The sequence below is a fragment of the Thunnus maccoyii genome, chromosome 5 (assembly GCF_910596095.1).
Source record: "Thunnus maccoyii chromosome 5, fThuMac1.1, whole genome shotgun sequence".
Classification (NCBI taxonomy): Eukaryota; Metazoa; Chordata; class Actinopteri; order Scombriformes; family Scombridae; genus Thunnus; species Thunnus maccoyii.
The window spans coordinates 29,357,477-29,374,483 of NC_056537.1; the positions used below are offsets into that span (position 1 = coordinate 29,357,477).

Here is a 17,007-nt window from a genome sequence, read left to right on the forward strand (position 1 = left end):
TACTGTTTTGGTTCTTTCTCAGTGCTTTCATCAACCTCATTTTGTGTTGCAGCAAGCAGTTGTATTCAGATATAAAGCTCTAAAAGCCCATTTTATGCCAGCTGTCCAGCACCTGTCCAGCAGGAGTTGGAGGGGAGAATGGGGTGGTGGGATTTATGACCCACATTGGACGGGTCACCAGAAACTAGCATGTCACCACATCAACTTCATAAGGTGATTAAATGTCAGTGTTGTGTTTAAAGCTTTTTTTAGCTTTCAAGTGGCAAAAAAGAAGAAAACAAAATGATACTGCTTCAAAGTAGCCAACAGCTAACCATTTAGCAAAAATGCTGCTGTGTTATTTGAATATATTTCTATATTATTTGTATTCCATATAATATGAAAATCATTTTGGAGACTCATGAAATTTGACTGAGTTGTGTAATCTATTACCATGAACATCAGAACTATTTTTTTATTAATTAGGTCTTGATATCAAATACATGTAATGTAAAACTGACAAAACTTGATGCAGATGTGATGTTCACCGTGATGTTCACTGTGACCATCGTAAGAGTTTGCTAACTTATTATTTCATAGAATACAGACTTAAATGTAAACAATGGCTGAAAAAACAAAAAAAGCAAAAAATTAATAAATGAATAAAAAAAATTAAACAATCTAAATGTCTATAGCATGCATTTAAAAAGGTCAATGGTTAATCATTCATGAAAGTAGTTATGGAGCATGCAAAGGCACTCATATGGTCCTTCAATTTGTTCAACTTCTGAGGAAGGAAGGGCCAAACTAATATGGTCCCAGATGAGCAACAATCATCTTGAGGGATATGGAGATGTCTGTTCTTTGTCTTTGAAGTTCTTTGTCTTACAACGAAGTCACTTATAGAGGTCAGATGAAGTCAGAAAAGACATTTTGATCATAAGCTTATCTTTCCGGACTCCAGCAAAGACCCAAAGTGACCTTAATACATCTATCCAGAACCATTTCATTTCAGTAGAGTACAACGAGACCTCTATACTTTCTGTCTGCAATATATTTCCTCCTTAAATATAGAAAGACGGATTAACACTGGAGAGAAAACTACTGCTGTACTGTTCTGTGGTTAAAAACTTTCATGCATGTTGTACTTCTGGCCACACCCAAATCACTGGGAGGAAAACCAGCTCTGACACTAAGGCCCTCCAACCGGATTACAATTATAATAGAGTTGTAATCTGGTTAGCTATATTATAGTTATAGCAAGATTCTCACTATTCGTTGATTAGTTCTTCAACTTTAAGCTCAAATGAGATTTTGCAAGTATTCAAAGCTGCATTAAAGTAGGGATGCACAATATTGCTGATATTGATACCGATATATGCGCATTTTTTTCCACTTGGTTGAGGAAATTATTACACATGCAACCATAGATTGTAATAAGTATGATCAAGAAAGACAATATATGAAGGAAGAACTTAGGAAGACTGGAGTTCAGGAGCTCAGCATTGAAACTTTAATGAACCTGCCAAGTGGGTGAAGTAGTAGAGTTTTCTTTGAGTTTGAGACAGACAGGATTAATGGCTCAGATTTCATCTCTGGTCCACACTCCAAAGCAGAGGATGCTGGTAATGTACCTAATACGCTGGTTGCCAACCATCGTTATAAACCTAAGGCAAGAATTTTTTTCAAACAGTGGGGTACATTCTGTCAGCTGAGGTGTTTCCTATCTGTGAAGCTGAACGCAGCCAAGCGGCACAAGGAGAAGGCGATAAATTGGTCTGTCATATCAGCAAAAATATTCATTTCGGGCCAATGCCGATATTTCATTTTAAAGCCTTTATCGGCCAATACCGATCGATGACGTGTTGATATTATTGTGCATCCCTGCATTAAAGGTACTCTGTGGAGTTTCTGACCTCTAGTAGTGCTATGGACCAGTTTTCTTTTTTACAGTCAATCAATCAACTATATGCCTGGACTCTATAGCTGAAGTGGACATTTCAAGAAATAGATGGAGCCACACTCTTTATGTATAATCAACCTGTGCAGCTGCATCGCAAGTCTCCCATCAACAGTACCAACATTTCCTTCCACTTGACAGTTGGCTGTGCACAAATAATGCATCTTTTATCTGCTGGAGGATGAATACCTGCATCAAGAGTCCTCATATCTAAATTACAAAATAAGTCATATGTCAGTGCTTTCCAAAGCAACATATATGAGCATTTTGTAATTTGGCTACCCCATCAGTTAGACAAAGACACGCCAGCAGTACTTCTTTTAAAGTTGGGCGACTAAAACTACTTTGATAAGATGCAGTAATTATTGCAATTTTTGTCTCTTCTGTGAACGACACTACAAACACATACAATCCACTAACTTAAAGGCCAATTGTTTCTTTTTAAATCCTACATATTGGCTCTTACAGTTTTACAGTGCTTTGTTCTAAAATTACCACAGTTCCAAAGCTGTATAGATCAAACTACATTTTTAAACAGTTGAAGGCATTTTTGTTTCTGTTAGAAAAAGAGGAACAGAAAGAAAGAGTAGTAAGAAGATCATTAAAAGCTTCATTCTGCTCTATTTTTGTATGCCTGTTTCTATGCTTATGTCAAGGTGCACAGCAACACAGCTGATGCTGGAACTTATTTAGGCCCTTAAGTTGTTACAGTGGATGAGCAGGCACTCCCACGTAGAGATGATGAGAAACCAACAAGCAGCTCTGTGTCTCCACACTTCATTGTGAGTAGCTGCCCTGTCAGGTTATGTTTAATAGACAAAAACACAACCTGCCTGTTGGACACAAGCTCACCCCTGTCACTCTGATGAAACGTTTCAAACTTTTAGTAACACAGATGCGATTGTGAGGTATTGTAAAATATTCTGAAGTCTCTTGTTTCACATCAGACTTACAGTATTAATACCTCCCCAACAGACTGCTGTAGCTTACGCGGAGGCTTTTATTCCTCCATCCTGAAATATTTAAAGCAACATGAGAACAAAATGTATGTAGACTACTGTTTTTTCAAACCTGAAACATCTGTTTTTCATTTGTTTTTATTTTGGCTGCATGTCCATGTCAGAGTGCCCCCCAAGAAAAACACAATAGGTCGTAATGTCAGTCACCCAAAAACGACATATAATCATGTTTCAGAGACACATGCCATGCAGCAGCTGTAGTAATTATGACCCAGAGCAGTTCAGATGATGTATATAAAAGTTGCCAAATGTCCTCATTCAGAAGTGATGGGTTAGGTGGAGGTATTTAACCCAACAGTAGACTTTGACACAGGAGACTGCGGTTCATTTCCAACCATGAATGTTATATTTCCAACCATGGGTCAGGAGAGTTTTTTTTAAAGAACTAATTACGATAATCCCTTAACCTTAACCCCACAGTTATTGTAGCCATGACGATGAAGGTGGCCTAATTTTAAGGAAGTAGTAACTTTAACCCACACAACATGTTCCTCTAACCTTAACAAAGTCATCATTTGAACCCAAATTGTGATCATTCCCTAAATCAAACCAAGTGTCAAACCATTATTTTTTAAATGATGTGTGATGATTTGGAAAGCACAGAGAAATGATGTTGTCCTGTTGATTACTGCCGATAGGAGCTCCAGATTAGAAAACGCTCCTATGTGTACTTCTGGAGTGCACATGGTCAAACTACATATTTAATTGTTTAATTTATTGTCTCTTTGTTAAGTCACAAGTTTGAAAGACATGAATTTTTACCCAAATTGGAGGGTTTATTGGAGAAAATATGGTATTGGGTTGTATCATGGGAACTGTAGGATCCAGTGATTTTGGAAGTGGACCCATACACATCATCAATTCTGACCATTTTGATTTTTAATATGTCTCTTGTGAGTCTCGCATACATACATTAATAGCAGTAGCATATATGCTATCATTTATGGGCTTTTTATGTCAGTTTCATTCTAAACATTAATTCTCACTTCTGCACTACTTTGTTTACGCTACAAAAACATTCCTACTCTCCAGCACCTGTACCACCCCATAGAAAAGTGATGAAGTTCAGTTATATTAATTTTTGTTTTGTTTATCAAGTATGAAAACAAGTATGAAAATCCCCCATATTAATAGCTGTCACAAGGGTTGTGCGAGTGGTGCGGCTGCACAGAGCCTCGCACCTCTCGAAGGTCTCGCAATGCAGCATTGAGCAAACATTTCCCAACTGTGAGATAGCGCCAAGAATTCTTCTGATTGCGGCATCAGAGGAGTAAGAGCAGCTTTGCAAAGTTTAAACAAATCGAGAATTATTTGCATAAATCAGTGACTGTGTGGGCTTGCCATTCTATCCATTGAAATGGATGTTGTATCCAAGATGAATTACACAGAAAAGTGAAGTCACATAATTCATTCCATTTAGTCTATTGTGAGTCCATTTCATTTATTTATACAACATGACAGGGCCTCGCACCCCTCCCACAAGAGCTCTGCTCATGCTGTATTGATAGAACTAATGTGTTTACATCACCGTGGCCCTCGGACAGAACTATACTTTTTTATTTTGGATGTCTGTTTAAACCTTTTTTTATTTTAGATGCCTGGAAGCATGAGTGATTCTAAAGAGGAGTTTGTTGATGCTTGGTCTGACTCTGATAAAAGCTCCAGACTGATGGATGGTTAGAAAAGGTCCAAGGGTCCTCTCAGACTACTCTATCTCTATTTTACTAAAAACCAAATTAACTCTGAATTTTGCCTCACATCATTCTCTCTCCCATCTCACATCCTGCTGTCAAAGCCAAGGCCTTCAAAGACTCACTTGTTTGTTCACTGAGCGCCTGGGCTGCTGCCCTCCTCTAAATACTACTTCACTGTTCTCCTCTTCATTCCTTTCTCCTCTCTTCTCTTCCTGTTTTCTTCTCTCTCTTTTTTACCTGTGGTCATGATTTTCCTTGCTCAAGAAAATGAGAAAAAATAAAATCAAGAAAAAAAACCAAATCAGCAAATATATAATCAAATGCTGAAAAAATCACAAGAAAATACAGAACGATCTATATTTTTATGTTTGTTTGTTTTTTCAGTCTTCCAACTGCAGTGAGCTGAGGTAGCACCAGCACTTTTTCAAAACATCCTTGTCATTAAATTGATCCGGGAGGTTTTACATAAAGGATCTGACTACAGGGTGTTTGAGACGACAGAGCTGTGCTGCTCAATTCAATTAGTATGCAGATTGGATGGAATGTTGTGCCCCAAGATGTCTTTCATTGATTTTCTTTATGGGAGGTGATATGAAGCAAACACACACACACACAAAGAGCTGGAGGACAGCTGACACAGTTTATCTTCTTTGTCTGTGTTGAGGTTTTGTGAGTTCATTAAGTATCTGGGTGATGAACTGCTGCTCTGGGACCAGTTTAGTTTACACAATGGTAACATTTCCATGACCAGTTATCTTTACATGTCGTTAAGTGGTCACTGATGACTGTCCATGTTCTTCAGTCAAGTGCCATAGGTTGAGTGTGTTTGAGTGTCCTTTATCCAGTCAGTTTCAGATCACCTAGTAATACGCTTCAGACTTATTAATTTTAATATTAATAGTAGTATTAATCTGTGTGCTGGGGTGGTTCATTGTGATGAACCCAATTATCACCTGACTGCAGTTCCCCGCCTAATTTGGATGCAAGCATTTAGCAGCTTAAGTGCCAGATATTTCCATCAGGAGTTGATGGAAACATAAACTGAACTAAATGAAGAGTGAATATGGGACTTAAATTCATCAGGTGGCCAGAAATGTTTTTTTTTTAAACATACTGAACATATTGAAATCAGCATTGTTCATATCCATGTTTGCTAGCCAGCAGTCTTCTTCTTCCCTGCCTTTGGTGGAACATCACTGCATTTCCTGATGTTTCAAAACAGCGACACATTCATAAAAATGTTGCTCCATGGTGCTACTAAATGTCAAATACAAAAGCCAGTGTGGATATTCTTTTCTCTCAGAATACAATTTCAGGCGAAACTACAAACTCAATTTTTTTCCAGACATTATGGTCTCAAATACTAATTTGACTTCTTTCAATGTGTGTGCTGTGGACAATTTGAAAGAATTTCTGCATTAAAAATATTTGAAAGGGTAGGTTTACCCTAATCCCCCCAAAAAGTAAAAAAAAACAACAACAAAACTGCAACATTTTCTGCCATCACAATGGGGTAAAAGAAAAAAATCAAAGTGGTTTTCAGCATTTTGAACACCATAAAAATCCATAAACCTTGCTGAAACCTTGCTTTTTACTGAAATTTATAATACTTAACCCTTTCCACAGTTAGGTCTGTGGACTATCCTGAGGAACTGGGGCAAACTGTGGAAGGTTTGAGTTGGTCAAATGTCATTTTTTTATGCTTTGAGCACACATAATGAAATTCTATCCATCCCCATTAAGAAGGTAAATGTCTTGGCAACAGATGTCTTAATACTATTAGCAAATCAAACTAAGTTCCATTGTTTATACCATCCATTTAGATGAGCAATGGGATACTTCATTAACCAGGTGTGCTCTAAAAATTCTCCCCACACCTGCAGTCTTAATGGGCACTAAGGCTCTGTTAACAATGTTTGGCAATACGTCACACAAATAGGCACCACAGCTACATACTTGAAAATACCACAAGGGTCGGTATTGGAACAAGGTGGACAATGTACCTTTATGTTTATGTTTATAGTCTATATTAAAGAGACGTTATATAATCCATTAATTCCACTGGCTTCAGTTACTGATCACCACAACTTCAGTAACTGCTAAAATTCAAGTGATTGGTGACTTTCTTGAAAGCACAGCCTGGTGTTTAAGCTCTGAAGGTCAGATACCTCAAGCATACATAAAGTAATTATGACAGTCAGTGGTGCTGTAATAAATGAAAAATCCTACCAAACCCCAGCAGATATATTGCAATTGCCAGTTAGAGCCACAGGATAGTGAAAATTGATCCTCCCTATATATAGCGATTATCCCTTTAACCTCAGTTAGGAGGTCATATGTGGATGCTGCTCTCTCAGAAGTGTTTAGGAACAGAGCGACTGGTGTGGAGGCTGAACAGATGCCCTCTGTTCCTCCGAGGCAGCTGGGCTGGCTCGGAGCCTGGCCGAATCCACCAAAATAACGATAAATCAAACACACCCACATCAGAAAGACACACAGACGCACCTCAGGGTGACACACAGGTGCGCCGATGTGTCCACATGCACACTCGAACGCAGAGACTGTCAATCAGTTGGAAATGAAAAGGTAAACACACACATGTAAAGAAGCAAACGAGCACAAGGGCAGAGGCACCTACACACACTCCCACACACACTGTTACAAATCAAACTGCTGAACAGAACCAGTAGCTCCGCATTATCATGCACAGCACTTTCTTTTTGATGATGTATTGATATTTTGGAACTGCTGACCACTAAAGCCGACAGGATTACATCATTTGGCTCATAAGCAGATAACATCTTGAGTGATTGCTTCAGTGGAGGAGCTGCTTTATTGTACATTATGCCTGGTCATATCACACTAGTAGGGGGTCAGCGTGTGAGTGTGCTGGCAGTAGAGTAATATGTGTTCATGCTGACGTATTCAGTATTGAAAAAGCTCCACATGACCCTTGTTTGCTTGAAAAAAAACAAAAAACAAAGGTTGAGTGGTGTCACATGGGAGCAGTTTGAGTTGCGGCTGCACTCTCGTCTCCTCTTTGTGATGACATGTCAACATCAATATTATTTGTACACTGGATAATAGTATATCATCTGCCAATTGACCTTTGTTTTCTTTCAGGTGGCAAATTGATGAGTTAATTCAGTTTCATTATACAGCACAGTCCCCTCAGTTGGTTAGCCTCATTCAGAACAGCAGATGAATCACATCTCCTCCTGATGAATCCTTTGAGCATCTGGTAAAGAGAGGCAGTAAATGCTGAAGTCATATTTCATTGATGCTATTATTACCAGACATCTGGATCAAGGGCAGGTCAGACTTGAAATGCGGTGCTGCTGACACATTGGTGTGGGGATTGTTGGTTTCCACTTGACACCTCAACTATTTGAAACATTATGAGATTTTTTCCCCTGTAAAAAAAATCCATTTACTCTGTTTGGTTGTCATGGTCACTTGGAGTGAAACAGAGCTCACCTCTGACCCTGGTCTGACCTGCATGAGCCTGAGATGAGAATTACATCAGTGAATTTAGCCGGCAGTGTCGGCTATATCATGAAGAAGCACTCTGTGTACAGCAGTGTTTGACCTCCATACTCTCGCTATTATATCAGCAGCGTGAGCTAGAAAATGCTCTGAACTCTTCGATGAGGTAAGTCATGTATAATAAATCACTTCAGTTATTTGAATCAAACCATAGCTGTCTACACAGAGAATCTTAGAGATGTTCCAATAAAGACCCTGAGGGGTTTTGACTGGATGATTCTGAGGTTTTCTTTCCATTGCATACTTGTTTATATTCAATATGTACTTGGAATAAAGGTCACTTTAAGTCAAGGCATAAGAAAAATGAAAGGTTTTTAAGGGCTATTCAAGATTCAAAACTTTTATAAGTCACATGCTAATACAATATGCACAAGATGTACAAAAAACATAAAATAAATTATAAACATATGTGCTGTTTTATTTGGGCTGTGAAATCTTTCTGTATAAAAAAAGTACATATTTCACAGTTGTAAGGTAAACTAAACAATACAATTTTGTACTTGCTCATGTGCTAAAGTGCAGGGCAGTGAAAGGATTCATAGTCTCTCCGTGTTGGACTACAGCTGTCTGCCTGAGTGCAGAAACTGGAATAATCCTGGTTTAATAGTGGCTCAGGTGGTGAGGATTCTTCACTAGTGCGTCAGTCCTGCAGAGTGGGGGTGTAGATCCAATTGTTGCATGATATATAATTTTATACATCCATTATATACTAAAGCATATTCCAGCTCACATCAGCTAACACAACTAACACAACACTACTAATTTGCAACAGTACATACATTTAGCTAGAAATGTAATGCCACCTAAATGATGTTTTTTGTCAACATAATGAAGAACTGTTTTGAAGGTACAAATCTGCCAAACTGCCAAATGTTACAGAGAGCATCTGCAAAACATTAAAGCTGTTTCATTTGTTCTCCAGCAATATCTGCTCTTGAAATACAATATCTGTTTGTAGCAGCTAAGACACTCTTAAACTTTTTAATACTCATGTTTAGGCCCACAGAACACTCATTATGGAAAGATCATGGTCCTGGTTAAATATTTAAAACTGCAGCTTCTGCAGTTCGATTCTGGCAGCAGACCTTTGTTGTTGTTTTTCCCCCATCTCTCTCTCATCTCTTTTACTGTCATCTCTGTACTTCACTGTCTCATAAAAAGGTATAATATTCCCCCAAATTAATTTTAAAAATGTATATTGAAAAATTCAACAATGATTTGAACCAAAGTGTTTTGTTGCCTAAATCTTAACACATGCTGTACTCTGGAGAAGAACAGCAATGTCTGGTGTCACCATCTTACGCTTTGTATGCTCATCATCCTCTCAGTCTTCCTCCCCACCATGTCCATGTGGCAGCCGAGTTATCTCGGGTGACATTCGGTCACCTAACCTGCATGTTCCCGGACTGTGAAAAGTAACTGCAGCACTGAGAGGAAACCCACACCGATGATGGAAAAGTCAATGAACCCACAACCTCTTCTCTGTGAGGCAACAATGCTTCCCACCTTACTAATGTTCCACTCTGCCACCAATATTGTTTTATAATAAGGCATTTTTAAAGCTTTGATGAGGAGATATAAGAAATAAATACATAACTAATGATCAAGTAGGCTGATCATTATGCCTTTCAATAATAAGGCAATTCAAAGTGCTTTATATAACACATAAGATCGATTCATCAGTCTGGAGGAGTTGCCAGGTTAGTGAAGCAGCATCAATGGTATGTGTTCCAGAAAACACATCAAACTGTTGGTTTCCATCACAGTGGAAAAAAATCTTATGTCATGTACAACATGTGACCTTACTTTTTCAGTGTCACTGTTTTGTAAATTTTGTTTTCGCTACTAATTTGTTGTTAGTATTTGAAATCATTTGAAAAAAGATATACAGTATACAGCAGCTTATGAGCCTTCTCTATGACATTTTCACCCTGCACTTGTGTTTCCTCCCTGCATTCTATACTCTACAAAGAGTAGTACTGATAGCTGTCTTAATGTTTTCTGGGTCAGTAGTTGACTAAACACTCCACTCAATGCATGACAGCATCTAGCTTACTCATAGCCTTTATTATTAGGCTGCATTTTCACCGCGTAAAATCACTGTTTTTGTTCAGGCAGCGTGTCACGGTTGAGAGCTGCATTGATGGTGTTGAAAAAGTGAAGTAAGCGTAGAGAGATGCTTGCAGGCAGTTGTAAAAAAAAAACTACAATATGTATCTCAACAAGATAATAGAAAATAAGTTTACTCTCACAATGTTTTAACACTGTTTTCACCCGAGGAGAACGTGAAAATATTGACGCATAACTTTTACTTAGAAATATACTAGAGGTCAAATAAAACCTGATCTGCAAGAAAGCCATGTAGAAAGTGCAATGGTTAAAGTTGCAATATGTAACATTCAGCCACTAGATGTCGCACTACAGCACCAACATCTCAGACCAAAACAAATGTGTGTCGTTTACTCAATAAAGTTGGAAAAAAAAAGAAAGCCGTCAACTTACAAAACTCAGATGAAACCGTCAAACTAGGCAGTGCTGATCAAATATGGGTCACAATTCTGTTACTGCATTGCCTATTTCTCACCTCAAATGCTTTCAGAAACATATTTTGGTGTGCTGTTTAGCTGTGATTTGAGAAAGTTTGTGATGCAGCTACCATCTTGGAAATGAATGTGGAGGATATGGAGGGACTGACATGCACTAACATGCTCGTGCGGCCGGTGCAGCTACAAAAACAAAGAGCAAAGAAGCTTGGATAATGACACACACAGGAGTGTGACTTCATTCACTGCTCAGGTTGCCATTACTCCACTATATCCTTACATAGCAAATAGTTGTTTGCTGACAACCAGTGAGGCTGAATGTCATTCATTGGACCTTTAAGAATTACTGGGCAAATATAACTTTATCTCAGTTATGTTATTTGTAACTACCTAGCTTTTTCCACAGTTATGAAAAAGTAGAGGCTCCAAATTAATTCTGATACATTATGTTACATGTTAGCCAGCTAATGCTCTGTTAAACATTAGCTTGTTGCATAGGTCAATTCGCCACTGAGGTAATGGTACCGTTAACCTCTCAATCGAGTGTTGGAAAGCTTGAAGAAATTTCAAGAAAAGGAACAAGAAGAAAAACATATTTACAAGTAGAGGGGTACTTTAATAAGGCCTGTGATTCCTCATTGCCACACTGTGGTACTGTTAACCTCTCCTTACCCCCATGGACTCGCCATGGCGTGCCTTTAGGAATGCTACAGAGACACACAGCCATCAATTTCTACACACCTGGTCCTCACCTGACTACAGGACAGATTGTAGGGCTTGCTCCCCAGCTCTGTCATTCCCCTCTTTTTGTTGACCTCGGATGCCATCTCTGCCATCATCACTCCTCTACCTCTCTCTTTCATGCTGCCACAGACGGCTTTTTGTCTTGTGTTGGAGTAACAAGTCGGACTCCCCAGCTACCCCATAGGCCCTGCAGGGACTGGTGCTTACAGGTTTAATCAAAGAATACACAGGTGTAGACGATCTGTAATTACCTGTGGGTACAGCTAGATGCAAGAAAATCCAATGCAATTACACAAATATTCATCTTAAATGTCTGCTGTGTGACAATACTGTGAGCTGTAAAACATATTTTATAGTCCTGGACTAACATTAGTGCTAACGTGTTGGACAGGCTAAACCATCACCTGAACTGTGCCTAAAATGAAACCTTTTATTTGTTCAGCTACTTTAGCTCCGTATTTCTTTCACACCTAACACAGCATTGCTATCCTACTTTAACAATCTATCCTGGGCTTTGTTTTGTTGCAGTTACTTAACGTGTGTTGAGTGCGTCCGGCAGTTTCTGCTGATGCCTCATACCGAGGCTTGTACCATTTTCAGAGAATCACGTGACCGATGACAAACGAGGCCTTGGTTTCAAAAGAATCATGTGATGTTTCAGTTTGAGATTCAATTTGTTGATATAAGGTCTGTGAAACCTGAACCTTTTGTGGGTGTAGTTGGTTGGTTGGTTTGCAGAAAGTGCTGAGAGTTTGACAGTTTGCTGAAGAGTGGTTGGTGGAAGTGGAGATGGAGGTTTTTGAATCGTGTTTGATGCTTTTGAGAGTATCTCTTGCAAAAATGGAGCCTGTAAGAAAGAAGAAATATTCTCCTGTTATACAACAATAATATCTCCTCAGTGCTGAGACATTATCAAGCTCTTTATGAGACTGCACAGGCTGATGATAACCCAGATACCAGGCAAAATAATGCCATTTTGTTTGTTAATCAATTTTGTTTGCTGTTGTTGTTGTCATATATATACATTTTCATAATTATGATTATAAAACATAACTAAAATAAACTAATATTGTTTTCCCTAGTTTCCAGAAAGCAGGTGGTGGATGAGGCCTTAGTGAATATGATCATCAAACTCTCAGCCATTCACAGATGGGGGATTTAGGGAGCTAATCCATGCACTGGACCCTACTTACATTCTCCCTACAAGGCTTATATGTATGTATGTATCTATGAATAAAGCAGATGACAACAATTTATATTGGACAATTAAGCACTCCTCTCATTTTAAGGCTTTAAAGGCCATAATTGATTCAAGGTATCAGGAGGCCAAGGAGAAGGAGAAGGCCAAATTGCAGAAGGCCTTGGCAGTCAGTCAGACATCTGATATGTGGACAAATATAAATATGGATGCCTCCCTCGCGGTGACCTGCCACTATATTGATGAAGATGATAAGCTCAGCACTGTTTTGTTGGCCATGGAGAAGTTTCCCAGAAGCCACACAACAGAAAACATGGCTCAAGTGAAAATTTAGGAGGAGTGGGGAGTAAAGAATGAAACATCTTGTAATAGATGCTACACGGAACATGGTGTCCTGTGCCAAAACGCTGCAAATTAGAATGCAATATGTATTGCACATTCACTAAACTTAATTGTTAGAAAGTCATTTGATCAGATCCCTGCCGTGAATGACCTTTGTACCAAAGCCAGGACCAGCACCACTGCAAAAGAGAGGCTAACCCAGGTACAACAACAAATGGGAAGACCAACACTGAAAATGATAAACGAAGGAGACACCTACTGGAACAGCACCTTCCTCATGTTGGAACGCTTATATCATCAAAGGGATCCAGTGGCAGCAGCCCTGGTCTCTCTAAAAACAGACATCACCCCACTGAATACCCAGGAGTATGAGACCATAGAAGAGAGTATTCATGTATTGTCCCCTTCTAACCTTTGGAGTATTTTATAGTGGAAAGTAGAGCAACAAAACCCCTCTAGCAAAGTGAAGCTGAAAAGAATCTGTGAAGAATGACAGAATCTCTCCACAGATTTGTGTAAGACTGGTATCATTCATGCCCAGGATGATCCAATCTGTCATCAGAAACGAAGGTGGGCATGCAAAACATTTAAGAATAAAAGAATAGAGTCTCACTAATGAAGGGTGCGCTGACTTTTGTTGCAGTAAGTTCTTAAATATGGACCTTTCATTATAGTTTAATTAGTGTTTCAAGTCAATTCTGTTTTTCATATGAATTAACTTAATTCTTCTTGGGTTTTGTCTAAAAACAAATTAAACTGTATTAAAATGGAAAAGATTTGTAATTACTTAACATTTTAATGATTTTGACAAGGGGTGTACTCAGTTTTGTTATATACTGTATAAACTTCAGTGGGACAGATGTCATGTGAAGTAAAATCACTGTCTTATCAAATGTTTAAAATTTTTTAGGTGGAAACCTGTGGCTTCTGCTGGACCTGAGTTTCTTGGGTTAATCATTAGCTTGCATTGTTACTTACCATACTCATCATGTTTTCCTGGAGATAAAAGGGGGAAGCACCCAACTACTTCCTGCTTTTAGTCTCTCAGTGGCATTAACAATGATGTCATGAGTTAAACCAAGTATAGGGGGATGTATTGTGTAGTTGTATGTTTTGTTGATTAGTATATGTTTGATTTGTATGTAGTTTTCTTAGCAGATGAGGTGATGGATATTTTAAGTAATGTTTGAATGGCTAATGTTTACTGCTATAAGTAACATTGTCAGTTACCGGTTGTAGGTGTGTGAGACTGAGACACCCTGAGAGAAATGTGGTTCTGCCTAAGCTGGTTGGAGGGCCTATTTAAGGTGGTTTCTGATCAAGAAAGAAGGATGATATTTTTAAGGGATTATGGTGGAAATGGAAAGAGGGGTCGTATCTTGTTGGAATGATAGTAGTGATAAGAACGGAGGGCATTTTCAGGAATCCAAATGAGGTTGGAAAGTTTGTTGAAGAAAAAGTTAGAGCTGTTAAGTCAGTCAGGATAACTAGAGGTTATCTACATTGTTGCCTCCACTTACAAGTTCAGGGAAATATTTTAGGCTTTACCAGCCAAACACTCCACTATGTTCACCAGCTAGCCGCTAACTTTGTCTGCAGTTGTTGCTGGGCAGGTAGTGTACAGTGGGTTTATCAGAGCTTTTCTAATGAAATCAGTGGCCTGCTGCTGCTGGAAACCAGGTGATGAGAGTGCTGAAAGTTGTGGGTTGTAAAACCAAAACAACAAACTGAAAAACACTAAAAGTCTCTGTAGAGCTGAGGAGATCTGCAGAGTTGGAGCTGTGAGTTTGTCACAACAAGCAATTCTTTTCACATTACACATAATGATTCGATCCATTGTTAATAACATAATATACAATATATAAATATTAGTGCAGTTTTAAATTAAGTTCTTAGGAAAGATGACTGCTGTGGACTCTCCACTCTTCCCATTGGTTCTTGGGTTCACAGATGTGAGGTCTGCAGATGGACCTCTTGTAGTCATTTGACATTCATTTGGTTTTCAGCCTCATATGAAACACATGAGTGTGATGGGTATAATAAAAGCAAGTCAAGTTATTTCTCTGTTGCTTGTAGCTACTTGTTGATAGTTAAAGGTCCTCTCCTAACACTTCACAATATGCACACACACAGAAAGAGACACAGCAACCAGGGCTCGGAGGCCTTTATTAGCTCCTTCATCAGGGCTTTAATGTGACATTTATCTGCCGTTCTCGCCTTTCATTACTTCCATCAGTAAAGGTCAGGCTCGTGCATGTGGGCCCTCTCAGGTGTTTGGGCCCCTCACCCTGTTAAAACACCTGCTACCCAGGAGCAGAGGGGATATTACTTCATTACTCATGTGTTTACCTGGTGGGAAGAATCCCATCTTTACTTTGCTCATAAGTTAAAAGAGAAAAGGAGGGATTTCATGACATTCAGTGTTCAGCTATTGAGTTGAGACACAGTAATCTCCTCAAAAGTCTTCTCAGTGAGGTGGGAAGGCTGCTGCTTGGATAGCGTGGTGTGATAGTGGTGATGGAGGAGGAGGGGGGTTGATGGAGGCAGAACTTCCTGTCTGTCTCTCTCTGCGTCCCAGTGAATTGAGAAATAATTGAGCGCAGTGAAAGCCGAGCATTCATTCAAGGACCTTGACTGGCGCTGCTGAAGCCTGGGGGCTCAGAAGTGATTCAGCACCGCAGAGCAGCGGACAGGAGAGAGAAAGAAAGAAAAGAAGGAGAGAAGAGAAGAGAAGAGAAGAGAAGAGAAGGAAAGTCAAGGAAAAAACGAGAGGAGAAGCAGGAGCGAAAGCTGCGCGCTGGTTTGGAGACGTTATTTTACTGCTTAACAGCCAACATCATGGCAATGACAATTTTTTAAACCGATGAAAACTTCTTTCATCGCAGCAAAAACCCTCTGCTTTTGCCTTAACAATCACCCAAACTCCGATAAATTCGGATTTCATTTGATTTCGCGGATGCGTCGAGCGCACCGGATTATCCAGGGGTGTAGCCGCGGTGCTTCTGGTGCGTCTTTGCGCTGGTACAGGCTGTGCGAGTGTGTGTGAGAGGTGAAGGATCAGCCGGAGTGGCCGACCAGTCAGAAGGATGCTGGAGGGCAATGCCTGCAGAAAGAGAGGATGAGATTTGTCGAAAGGCGCTGGAACTGCTCTCAGACCTGTGCTCCAAGGGAGAGGTGCAGGACGACAACTGCCTGGATTTCATTTACTACTTCAGGGACCTGGCCAGACCCCGTTACACGGACTCAGGTCAGGCTCCACAGACTTCTTTATTGACAGTTTCAAGTACAAGCTGGAGTTTTATTATAGGCTGCATACATATTATGGCTAAATTGACTGAAGTTTGATTTCATAGTGAGCATTCAGCTGATGTACCCCCACTAGAGAAAAAACACATCTTTTTAAACTTTTCCAACTGGGATTAAAGAGAAATGTTTATTTAAACATGAAACTAATTTTGTTTCCTATCCTGATGTCCTTACATACAATTCATCATCTTGCTTTGAAAATTAAGAAAGTTATTTTAATTAATTATTTCAGAGGTACGGCATCCTTAGTTAATATTAAGGGTTATGTGCATCCATTAATAGATGATTTTCTTAGTCCCATAGTGGTAAGTCTAATAAGAAAAGAAAAAACCTGCTTTCCTACAAATAAAAAATTGCATTAACACACAGCACACTGTGTTTCAGTGTGTTCACCACAAATGCGAGAAGAGTATGATCTGTGAACTTGTTGCTTGCATCTATTAGCACCAGCAGCATCTACAAAGCATTTCAGACCTATACAGTATATGTGTGTGTTTGTCAAGTCCACCAGCGTATCTGGCATCTTCCTCTCACAGCTGAGGAGACTGAAAGGGAGTGCTGCTTTGGTTTCTCTTTTATTCTGGTGGCTATAAAGAGAGAGAGAGAGAAAGAGAGAGACAGAGAGGAAGAGAGAGAGAGAGAGGGAGAGAGAGAGAGCCCCACCCAATATTCCCCA

The 17,007-nt window shown here is 39.4% G+C and overlaps 1 protein-coding gene across 1 annotated transcript in view; it reads left to right on the plus strand.

The window, feature by feature from the left end:
• Positions 1-15,641: 15,641 nt before the first annotated feature.
• syt9b (synaptotagmin IXb) overlaps positions 15,642-17,007 on the plus strand; it is a 50,518-nt gene continuing 49,152 nt past the window's right edge. The window contains exon 1 of the mRNA XM_042410622.1: positions 15,642-16,272. Coding sequence (XP_042266556.1) covers positions 16,125-16,272 — 148 coding nt within the window. The 5' untranslated portion in view covers positions 15,642-16,124. The remainder of the gene's footprint in view (positions 16,273-17,007) is intronic.